We start from the raw sequence: 12,301 nt of genomic DNA on the forward strand, positions 1-12,301 counted from the left end.
ACATCTACATAAATATTAGGGTCAGTCAATCCCACACCTTAGAACCATGGACACCGACATTAAAGGCAACTTTTTGCAGAGTGGTCTTTAAACATAAATATACAATCACAGACTTTATTTAGGGTCCTCACAAAGAAGGAGCTGAGTATAACTCATCAAAATCAAAACGTACACATAAACTCCACAATAATATCTAAGCCCATGAATATTAACAGTTACAGATTAACTTGTCTGTATTCAAATAGTGGGACAATATATAGTTCTTTAAAAGTCAATTTTTCCTAAATACCAAATAAAATAGTTTTAAAGTGCATGAATCCATCCGTGGAAAATAACTAAGAATAGTCTACTTTCACGCTGCTACCTACTTCTATGTGTTCTCTGAGGAAGGTGTTTGCATGTGAGCGTCCTGAGGAAGTCAGAAAGCCACAGATGGGAAGGAAGGCTCTCCCACACAGCTACACCCTGACACTGACAGGCAGTTAGAGAGGCTACAGCCGGAAGAAACAGCTAGCTTTCTGAAAGTCGGAGGCCGATGGCCATTTTTGTGAAGACCTTTTAGGCAGCCCATGTTGTAATTTTTTTTTTTTTTTTTTTTTTTTTTTTTTTGGAGCTGGGGACCGAACCCAGGGCCTTAGCATCCTAGGCAAGCGCTCTAACCACTGAGCTAAATCCCCAACCCCGGTAGTTTGTAATTTAAAAGTATATGTCGGATGTAAGTGTATGCTTTTTGTTTGCTGAAATTTTTCATAAGATGTTGGAAAAATAGCATTTTAGATATGTCTTTTTAAAAAGCCTTGTCTCTTAACAAAGTAACGAAATTAGACAAATTGAAAAAATTTAAGAACTCAGCCACTCTTGTGAAGAGAATCCTAATCTCTGCTGTTTTAGCACTCCCTCCTTTAACTGCACAGTATTTATTTGTACTCTAAAGAGCAGGGCAAGCATAAAAGCAGATAATTTATTTCTTTGTTTGATTCTTTAACCTTGAACTGGAGGGACCAAGGAATTGACACTTCTCAGAACCTTCAAGGTATGCATTCTGTGTTCTCCATAATTACCTGCGTTTCACTGAATAATACTTTGTCTCTCAAGGTTTCTTATTCCAAAAATTTAGTGTGTGAATAGTGAATGCATCATATATGGGCGTGTCTTCCTTAGGCATTTTATGTTCATGAGACAAAACAAAAACAAACAAACAAAACCCTCCTGAGGAAGAATCAGTAAGAGATAACTGTTTCAGAATGCCCAGCAAGTGACAGTACACAGGGAGATGAGAAGCCCCTCTACTTCCCTGCTATGCACTACAAGAAATCAAGCCCAAGGAAAGACAAGATGGAGTAACTAGGGAAAGCCCCAGGGGCCTTGCTACCGAGCTAAGAGCAGGTCAGGGGTCCACAACAAACAGGAGAAATCAGAGACCGCCACTGACTTGAAAATAGCTCCAAAGAGGGTTTGTTTCTGAAACGGAGAGTGGACTCAATCAGTAAAAGCAGATTCAACTTCAGCCCAGCCATCTGACGCCTTGATGAGCAGGTCTGTCTCATGGCCCCAATGGCTTACTGATTTTTAGAGGGCATGTGGGTCTTGCCAGTATAATCACCCACAAAGCCCATCTGCAATGATGGAAGAATGGAGGGGTGGCACTGACTGGCCACCGAGAGACTGCAGCAGGCCATACAGCCCACGCTTTGCTTCTAGGTTGACAGAGCTGCAGGATGCATTCATTCCCTTTGTTCCTGACCACACACCTACTGGCAAGACCCTGCTCTTTAGGTGATCACTCCTGTAGGACAGAGAGGTTTGGTGTGAGGTAACCACACAATAAAGGAACGGCCAACAAAGCATTAGGGAGGAGGTGTCAAAGGAGGAAAAGGACTTTGGCATCCCATACTCAGTACTCCATTAGCTCTGACTCGCCCTCAGCTCTTTAAGTCCATCTGTGTCCACCACCTTAGACTCCCTCAGTGGGAGCGCTGAGATGTATTTAACACGGACTAGGCTGGAGTCCTCTGTCTCTGAAAGGGCAGACTTCCCAAAGCTTCACAGGGCCGACATGCTGCAGTGAACACACGTGATCATCTTCCAAGCTCTAAAATCATCTTTAGCGCCATAAAAGAGGTGGCCATAGTGGCTCAGAGCACATGGGAGGCCTTTGGGAAACAGACAGGAGCTGTCTCAAAGGCAAACTGAAATGTGCTTTAAAACCATAAATACAGTAATAAATAAACCTAATTATTCAAAATTCAGAAGAATGACAGACAACACAGACTGGAAAAGGAAGAGGTGCAGATGGCTGCGGAGGCCCACGCCCCTGTGTGCCCTCTCCACTGAGGCCCTAGCACCTTCCGCTCTGTGGCCACCCACTACAACACAACTAAATTCTGCTGTGACACCACCTCAGGGTGAACAGACTTCAGAGGCTGTCGCCTGCAGGCTTTGGTCAAGTAAGGAGCACACACGGTCAGCAGCAACAGCAAAATCCCATGATTACTTTCCCTAAGGACCGTGACCACCAAAAGCTTCCCGTCCTCAATATAAAAACACAAGCCCAGAACCACTGCAAACCTGACTGGGTTTCACTGTATTTGGTTCCAAGGCAAACTTTGTACCCAACACACATGGCCTAAAATGGGATGGGGGAGGGGAGGCACTCATACTTGATTTCCAAAAGGGCAGGGTCTGAGATAACTCAGTGGTTATCTTCCACCCTTTCTCCATCAACTACCAGCACCCTAGTAAGGGAGGTAACTGGAGACAGGAAGTGACAGAGGCGCTTTTCTTCTCTGAGGACACCGAGCACAGCTTGCAATTGCTTGGAGGTTCTTGCTACATGACAGAAACACAGACTTGGTGAAAAGAAAGGAGGAAGGATCTACCTTATCAGGAATAATAATATCCATTCAAGGCAGTGAGGTCTCCCGGCCTGAGCAGAGACTAAGAACAGCCAGCAGGCAGGCAGGAGTATGGCAGTGGTGAGAGGCTGGACAGAGCACTCTCCATCCAAACTCTTGGGCTCTTTCATAGACAGTGTGCTTTCCCTCTTCTGGCACCTCACGATGTAGACAGTAGGCGCTGCTAAAGTACACTGGCATGACAGGCTCTGGAGAGGAGTGAGCGGCAACCTGAATGAGCTTTACCAGAGTCAGTCAATTTCTTAAAAGACATCCTTCTACTTCATTGGAGGCTTTTGCCTCATAGGGAGGGGCCTTCTGAGAGGAATTTTTCTGGAGTCGGAAACAAGAGTGTGAGTCAGGGACACAGAACAGGAGCACTACACCACCACCTGCAGAAGGCAAGAAAGGAGAAAGCTACATGGGGTCAATAGTCAGGCATGCCAGGCAGGGCACGAGGCTTCAGAGCCCCACACACAACTTTAGGCTCTTGCTTACACACAAGAGGCACCAGCTGGCAGCCTGCTTCAGCCAGCAAACACAGCCTGCCCCAGCCCAGCATCCTTCAGCTAGTGTAGTAGATATGGAAGTAGAGAGTCTTGTTGCGAAGCAGGGAGTACGAGTTATCAAACTTGAGCAAGTAGATGCCCTCCCCAGGGTAGTCATGGCTGCCGGCTTGCACATCTCGGTGGCTGTCCCGCCGGTACACAGGCATGACCTCCCCATAGCGGCCCCTCAGAGAACTCCTGGAGCCTCTCTCCACATCTCCCACAGGGACAGGTTCTGTAGGAGCAAAAGGGCAGAGTTTAGATAGGAGTTTATAGATGGAATACATCCTGCCTGAAGGTGAGAGAGTGGTGCTCACATGGGGACTCTATTGTCTCCCCACATGCACTAGGAAAAGTCCATAGAACTTGGTCATCAACATGACTGTGGAATGAAACTGGCGTCCAGTAGCCCAGAGTCAAGAGTCTCAATAAACAAACAGTAATGCCTTTCTTGAGAAACCATGATCCAGCCCGATAACCTTAGAAGTGTCTAGTTTCCAATGGGGAAAAGCTACTTAAGAGAGTAAAAACCTGGAAAGCCTTACAGTACATGAAAGGAGTAGCCACCAGAAAGGAAATAAAGATAAACAAACTGTATAATGTGACCCTAAAACTTCCCCTTGGTGTCCTGAAAAGTAGTAAGATAAAAGATCCCCCTCATCTCTAAATGGAAATGCATTTCCCTGGCAGACTTGAAAAAGCAAAGGAAGAGAATGATTCGTGGTCAGACATCCGAGCCAATGACTAAAACGAAAGCTCAGAGGTTACTTCTAGATTCCTCTCCATTTGTCACACCTCGAGTAGACACAGCAAATAAGAATGGAGCAGAGCCAGGCTTGAGAAATGGCTCAGTGCCTAAGAGCACTGGCTGCTCTTCCAGAGGGCTCAAGTCCCAGCACCCACGTGGTGGCTCACACCACCTGAAACTTCAGGCCCAGGGATCTGATGCTCTTCTGACCTCCACAGGCAGCAGGCACACATGTGGTACACAAACATACAGGCAGGCAAAATATGCACACAAAATACAATAGGTAAAAATTTTTTTAAAGAATTAAAATAATGGAGCAGAGACCACTCCTCTTAACATGAAACAAAAAATTTGTAGTCTTCTAGTAATGGCAGTTTGGAAGAAAGAAGGGAAAAAAGAGGAGAGGCATACTTTTTTACCTTAAGCCCTAGCGTGGGGCTTAAAGTCGAGAACAAATATGCCAAAACAAAGAGAGAAAAAACATAACCTTGGGTTCCAATGTGATCTGGCAAATCCTGCTGCCCATCCACACACACGGAGAACAGGGAAATAACTAGTTACTTGTTAAAAGAGTAGAGGGGAGGGGAAGAGTGGGGAAGCCCCCCGAAAGCATCACTACAGACCCCATCAGCTCGCAATGCTGCCTTGCCTTCTCAGTGGGAAGATAAACCCATAAAGCAGCCACTAGCAACTAGGTTGAGCAAAATGAATGACAATTAAATTTACCTTCAATCTCTTCCTCTTCCTCCTCTTCCTCATCCTCGTCCTCGCTGGAGTCACTGACCTGCACAGTTATATCAGTGCTGGTTACCGGGGTCCAGTCAAAATAAACTCCAAAACCAATATCATAGTCGTCAGTTGCGAATTCCCAGCAGACGCGCTTTCCCTCGGGATGGGTAGGGACCCGGATGGTGACTACTTCTCCCCGCTTCACTACCAGGCGGCTGTTCTTCTCCTTCCCCAGCTTGCTTTTGAACTCCTTCACTTTGGCAAAGGTCCAGACGCATGGAGGAGCCATCAGAGGTGGAGAGACTGAAAGGACAGACAGCTTACTACTGCGCCGCTGGGGAAATGTCCCTGACCCAGCACTGTGCTATGTTAACGTACAACACTCTTTCTAAGGGCTCCCACCACTTCCCTTCATAACTTGTTTCTTTCCTTTCTTCTGCCTTCCATCCTCAAGTATCTATTGGAAATGAAGAAACTATGTCCTACGCTTCCAAAGGTCTCACCTTTCCTGTGGTCACCCAGAAGATCTGCAGATTCCAAATCCGCTGAAAGGACATCTATAGCCCCAGTGTGCTCAGACTGGATCATAACTGTGTCTTCGGGTCGCTGTGGCGCTTGGTACTTGGCCATCTACACAACAGAATTCTCGTTAGAGGGCTTATGATGTCAGATTCCAATTAGCATCTTTCCAAATGCAGGCTGCCCCGCCTCTTCCCTGATACTGCATCTGGAAAGTCAGCCTGCAAATCCACGTTGCTTCTTTCTGCCAAGTGCAAGTTAACCCCAAATTCTACTTTTTAACAGCACCAAAATGCCCCCTAAAGAGTCTTTTCTTCCCTGTGTTTGCAACTCTAGAAGAGTGTTGTTTTGTTTTCTTCCAGACGCTCTGCAAAAGCTTCCCCACAAATATCCTCAGAACACATTCCCAACTGCAAGCATCATTTCTATATCAAAGGTTACTCCACTCAACAATTACGTCTATATCACTATCAGCAACCATATTTACCAAAACCACCACAGAGACTATCTGGTTTCAAAGTTTCCTTTCTTCCTTCCATGTTCTTTCCATTCCTCTGTATCCTTTTCCTATTTCTCCCTAATTTCACCCCTCAGGCTAGAAGTTAGTTCTCCCCCACCCCCATACTGCACCCTCCCCACTGTATTTCACTAGCAATGTTCTTCGAGGTGTGTGTGTGCAGAGGACAGAAGAGGCCGTTAGATACGCTGGAGCTAGAGCTACAGGCAGTCGTGAGCCACCTGATATGAGTGCTGAGAACCAAACCCAGGTCCTCTGAAAAAGCAACAACTGCTTGTTATTACTGAGTCCAGAGCCATCTCTCTAGCTCGCAATGTTCTCGTATAAGCTACAATTTCACTTTAAGCCAGCCACAGGACTGTTCCGTTTGATACCCAGATACCCAACTTGGCATAAAAGGATACAAACAGCATCTGATACAAAAGCCCTTGCTGACCCACACAGACGTCTGCAATCAGCCTACAGGATTTCCCTCCCAATCACCTACACTGTGTGCCTTGCTTCATGTTATTTTGCCTTTATTTCCTGTTCCTTCCCAGCTGGTGGGCAACTCAACAAGCTATACCTACTGCCCATGGGGGAGAGCATACCCGTGAGTCAGCAATCCAGTTAGAGGCTGGAACTGTACTTGTGCAAGTAAATCAAATCCTCCAGGGCAGTGATCTCCCAAGATCTGTTTCAGAGGCCAAGCCCTCCCCTTCTCATCCACACAGCTAAGTAAAGCGAACCGGACCTTGGCCACCGTGTTTAAAGGAACCCTTCCTTTTACACTGTGGATTTAATTTGCAGCTGACTTAGCAGCAGAGTCTGAGTAAAGCTTTTAGCCTTAGCGTCCACAGTTGCTAAGTGGGGACACTGTGGCAGTTATCTCACAGGAGTGTGATCAGCATAAATGAGGTTTAAACTACCAAGCACTATGCAAAAGGTGTAATGCTTCACGTCTTTATTGATGCAAATTCTAATGACGTCATCACTAACAATGCAAATAACACAAACCATCCCCACCTGCCCTGCCCAGGGTGGAGGACTCGCTAGTTCTAACACCGTCCTACAGACCCTATAGACAGAGCCCTCCTCACTCCAGAGTCCAGCTAACAGTGCCTTCAGGCTGTTCACACCAAGGTCTTAGAGAACATGAGATGTCTGGTCCGACACTTCACTTTTTGTGTGACAGGCTGTATGGGAGAGACAGTCATTAATCTCCAAACAATTAAACATGAGATGCTTCACAGGGGGTCTAACCCAGGTCCCCTGGGCTGTATGAAACCCAAAGTTACTTAAAACACTGAGGTTTTTTTCAAAAAGCATTTTTTCTATAACCCAACAATACGGTTCTCAAGTGTGAACTTTATAGATGATGACATGTCCCAAGGCCCAAAGGCTGGACATGCCTGCTGGGAGTGACAGTGAATTCTCAAAGCCACTGTCTTGGTAGTGCCAACCCAGCCAGTATGTTCCTAAGTGTGGGTGCTGGAAGCTCGCCTTTTCCCTGAGAGCGAGCCTGGGTATGCCCTACCTCACTGAGGACCTGCGTCTGGCCCGCTGGCAGTGACGCCTGGTCCCCCGGAGCCTGAGCCTCTGAGGCGCCAGCCGCTTTCTGTAGATCTTCCGTGGTATCCTTACTCACTGGAGACACCATCTGTGGCCTCTCAGAGGGAGAAAACATGTCAGCTCAAGGGTCTTTAAAGAGGCGCAATCCTTCCAGAGGAACCCTGAAATACAACAGCACTCAAAAGACACCCACTCCTCCTGAGTTCTGCACTTAGGTCCGTGTCACTTTAGCTGACCGCTGACTGGCTCTCAGTAAGGGCACGAACTGAAAGCTTGTCCCTAGGCTCCAGAGCCACAGCAAACACAGCTCAGTGCAGATGGACTCAGGGCAGCTGAACATGTTTGTGGCACATAGTATGATGCTGTAATATATGTGGGTTCTGTGAAATGATTAAATGAGTCAACATAGTCATCACTCCACATACTTACTTTTTGTATTTTGTATTATAAGTACATCCTTAATTAACTCTTTAATTTGGGTATAAGTGTATTATTAGTGAGCACTATTAGTAAGTGACCATGCTAGCAGAGACCTCTTGGTCTTATTTATTCTGCCAACATTCCACCTACTGTGTGCCAACTCCTGGTAATCATCATTCTGCTCTCTACTCTGTGTGTGTGTGTGTGTGTGTGTGTGTGTTGTGTACAAGGGGGCACCTGTGTTCATACAGAGGCCAGGAGAGGGCATCAGACCCCTGAGAACGTATGTTGAAGCATTTGCAGGATGCCTGGCTTGTTACACAGCAGCACTCTTCACCACCCAGCCATCTCACAGCCCAGCTGCTCTCCTCTCCTTTGGGGATGGCTTTATTCCTCACTCACTACTGGCTCCAACCAGGATTTTTAGACACAGTTGGGACTCCCAGTTGTTTCCACACAGAAGTCACAGAGATGAGGCTACCTGAGCCAGAGAAAAACTGGCCACTGAACAGAAAGTGTCTTCTGATTAATCACAAGGATAGACGGGGAATTACAACAACTGGGAGGACTGAGGCCTTTTCTGCACTGATGCAGCCATCGTAGGTTGCCCATCTCTATGTTCCCGTTAAACTCGGTGGCTATACTTGGGCAGAACTTTTGTGTCCTCTGTGCTGGACCTGGGGTGAGTAGATGGGGGTGTTCATGTCTCCCTAGGAAAGGGTCATGAAACGGTATGAGTTACGCTGCCTTCCATTTTCGCTGGCTTCAGGGAGACCAGAACATGAGTAAAGAGCCCGGGGAGTAGCACAATCCCCAGACCTTTTAAAAACCTATTGCCAATAAGAGGCAACATGAATCTTATTTTTAAAGCAGGAGTCATAAAAGCATGGCCTCATAGTACTTAGCACCCTTTGGGGGAGTCTGACACATTAAAACTTTCCAGAATACTAACAAAATACCACTTTCTTTTCTGCATTTTCTGAAGTAGGCAGTGGAATTTTCCAGAGACTACATGACATGCGACAGGAATGCAGAGCGAATCAAGATGCGGAGATGAAAATTCAATTGTCCCTTATTAAACCAGACATTAAAGGGACTTGTACTGTCTTACTGTTCTATATTTGCTTTTGAAGTTCATCATTTTCATTGAAGACTATTTATAGTTCTATGTAATGAGTTAATTATTGTTTTCAAATGAGTGAAATTACACTATTATACAATGTTGTAATTTTAGGTCTTAATTCTAATATGATTTTTTAAAAAACTGGAGGTCTTTTAAGACAATGTTTTACACTATAGCCTATACTTACCCCAAACTTAGAGTGATCCTCCTGCCTCAGGATGGCAGGTGTGAGCCACCACACTCAGCTCTAATACAGAGAAAAATAAATTCCTGAAGTCTCCATTAATTATTCAAACTGTAAACATCAAAGCGCCCCTGACTTTTAGACTATCAGTACCATTGTTTCCCTTGGTAGTGTAAGAAAATCAGTTTTAATTTATAGATTATATCTTCTTCAAACAAAGATAGCCATCTTTTAGAATACACAAATCATGCCAGCCCACCTTAGAGCAACTGAGAAACATGATGACTCAGATTCAAGTTTGCCTAAGTCATCTACTGTACATGGGAAATGGGCGAACCGATTGTAACTCTTAGAAACCCAGAATCCTCAATCCATTTTGTTTGTTTGTTTGTTTTTTGTCATCCCTCACTAGAAAGCAAGATGTATACTGGGAACTGGGCCATACCTGCTCTGTGCGCCTGGTTTCTCAAACCAGCCCTTAACATGGAACCTCAGGCTGTCGGAACTCTGACCTTCTCTCCTGGACTGCTACTGTGCCCAGGTCACTCAGAAGTGACTGCTGGGATCTTTAACAAACCTCAGCTCTCCAGGCCACTCCTGTGGGAGCCTGTGTACCCACTGTAGCCTCACACAACAAGAATCTTCCTCTGGATAGCTTGCTGCATGCTCCCCTCAGCTCCTCACTTGAGGATCACTTTCTGAAAGGGTTCCTCCATGCCACTGTATGAATGACTTCCCAGCTTCCTTCACTGCACTTACCATGAGCTGACATAATATGCACCACCTTGTGTTGACTGCAAGATGCACATTTGTCTTAAATTTTACCATAGCTGAAACATAGGGAATATTAAAGGTATAATGTCAAAGCTTGTACCAAGCTCTCTCACTGGTCTGTGGGGCCTTCAGCGGGAATACTATCGACTGGGAAAAACAGTGTTTTGTCTCGACCACACTGGACAGAAAACAGATACCTACGGGGTAAGGTTCCTATCCTCAGGGGTTTTCACCCCTTACACAGTGCCAAATTAGAGACACTCATGTTTTCTTGCAGTTGAGGGAACAATTCTGGTTTTGTTTATCTTCTCATTGATGGTGCAGGCTTTTGATATCCTAGTGTTGGGGACTCTATTAGACTCCAGCTGGAGGACTTTTTCCTTTCTCAGTTATTTATGTAGCAGGGCACTTCACAGGCGATGAAACAAGCCTCCCTCAGCAGGGTTAAGACCCACAACCGTGCCCTGGACTGTGCAGTCATCTTCAGGTTTTAGAGCCTACAAGAATCTCAGGCGTACATGGCAGCCATCTCCTGATTGTTGAAGAGTTAAAGGATGTGTTAGCTCCTGTCTGGGAACAAGAATCACCCTGGATCACACTACCATTTGTAACATTGGGAAAACTGACCCTCTCAGAGTTCAGCAGAATTACTAACCTAAGGTTACTGTATGTTGCATCTAAAACCGACAAGCCTCTTCCTTGCCTGTGTGAATGCTACTTTGGACAAACAGTTTTACTTATAAAATATTTTAATCTTTTGTTTTATGTACATGTGAATATTTATTTGTGCAGGTGCACATACTAATGTGTATACAAAGGCCAGAGGAGAGTGTCAGATGGGACATGTGACCAACTCAATCACTGTCTGCCTGTTCCTGTGAGGCAAAGTCCCCACCTGGAGCCATGGCTCACACTTCAGGTTGCCTGAAAGCCAGCAAGCCCAGCAGATCCTCTTCTCTCTGTTCCCCTTATTCGGGACCTGCCCAAAGTGTTATGTGGGTGCTGGATCTCAATCCCAGTCCTCATGACTACAGAGCAAGCAAATGCTCTTAACCACTAAGCCATCTAATACCAATTTAAAAACACTTTAAAGAAGGCTTGTAATATCCATGTGAGTTTAATATTCACATTAGAATTTTATGGTCTAAAGAATTAGCAAAAGGTTATTTTGAGAAAGAGAAGTTTCCAATCAGTTGATGCCAGTGATAGACTATGTTTAAAAACAAAACTTTCTAAGTCACTTAAGTCTTCTAGCTTATGCTGTCCCAGAATAGGAAGACTAGCCTGAAGGAAGGGGAGGAACTGGCCAAGCAGACAGCCTCACTAGACACGCCAGAAAGCTACATTGTTTCCATTTCCCACCGACACTAAACACAGGTGCCCAGCTTCTACCCGTAAGTGGGCTAGAGCTTCCTTACTCCCAAATTTATAAACAAAACTTTAAAATTAAATCATTTTGTCTAAGAATGTTACACGATTCTCAAGAAACTTACTTTTGATAAACTAGTTTACTTCTCTAGACCCCCCCCCCTCACACCTAAGAGAAGGTGACAGGAAGATAAAAGTCCCTCACCTTAGGGAAGGTCAAGAGCATAAAAGACTTGATGTCATTAAAACCTTGGAGGGATGGGGGAGGGGGACTGGAGAGATGGCTCAGTAGTTAAAGAGCACTGGCTGCTCTTCCAGAGGACAACTGTCTGTCACTCCAATACCTTCTTCTAGCCTCTGTGGACTCCAAGCATGCATATGGTGCACAGATATACATACAGACAACACATCCCCACACAGAAAAAGAAAGCCTTGAGGAAGATTTCTGCATGTAACAGCGTAGCCTTTTTTTTTTTTTTTAAAGATTTATTCATTTATTATATATGAGTACACTGCAGCTGTCTTCAGGCACACCCGAAGAGGGCATCGGATCTCTTTACAGATGGTTGTGAGCCACCATGTGGTTGCTGGGAATTGAACTCAGGACCTCTGGAAGAGCAGTCAGTGCTCTTAACTTCTGAGCCATCTCTCCAGCCCCAGCGTAGCCTTTCTAAGTGCAAAACTTAACTCTCTACTATTAGTCATGAGGTGGGCTGTTGTGGGAAAATGTATAAACGAAAACCGGCCAAGGTGTACAGAACTCTCCACGCCACACTCCTGAGACTCTTTAACAACAGGGAAGGATACCAATTTCAGCCCAGCCACACTTGGGGTTATAAGGATTGAAGAGATAATACATTTTAAACCACAGTATTTATTAGTAAACCACTATTTCATAAAACATCGTTTCTATTATTACTGAGAAA

General features: G+C 45.3%; 1 protein-coding gene across 2 annotated transcripts in view; it reads right to left on the reverse strand.

Moving 5' to 3' along the window:
* Positions 1-689: 689 nt before the first annotated feature.
* Tmed8 (transmembrane p24 trafficking protein family member 8) overlaps positions 690-12,301 on the reverse strand; it is a 30,348-nt gene continuing 18,736 nt past the window's right edge. For both annotated transcript variants that reach the window (XM_032908211.1, XM_032908212.1), the window contains 4 exons: positions 7,472-7,601; positions 5,423-5,549; positions 4,917-5,222; positions 690-3,677 (listed from right to left, as the gene is read on the reverse strand). In XM_032908211.1, the coding sequence (XP_032764102.1) occupies positions 3,460-3,677; positions 4,917-5,222; positions 5,423-5,549; positions 7,472-7,601 (781 nt within the window). In that variant the 3' untranslated portion in view covers positions 690-3,459. The remainder of the gene's footprint in view (positions 3,678-4,916; positions 5,223-5,422; positions 5,550-7,471; positions 7,602-12,301) is intronic.

Source organism: Rattus rattus, chromosome 7, assembly GCF_011064425.1.
Source record: "Rattus rattus isolate New Zealand chromosome 7, Rrattus_CSIRO_v1, whole genome shotgun sequence".
In the NCBI taxonomy this organism is placed as follows: domain Eukaryota; kingdom Metazoa; phylum Chordata; class Mammalia; order Rodentia; family Muridae; genus Rattus; species Rattus rattus.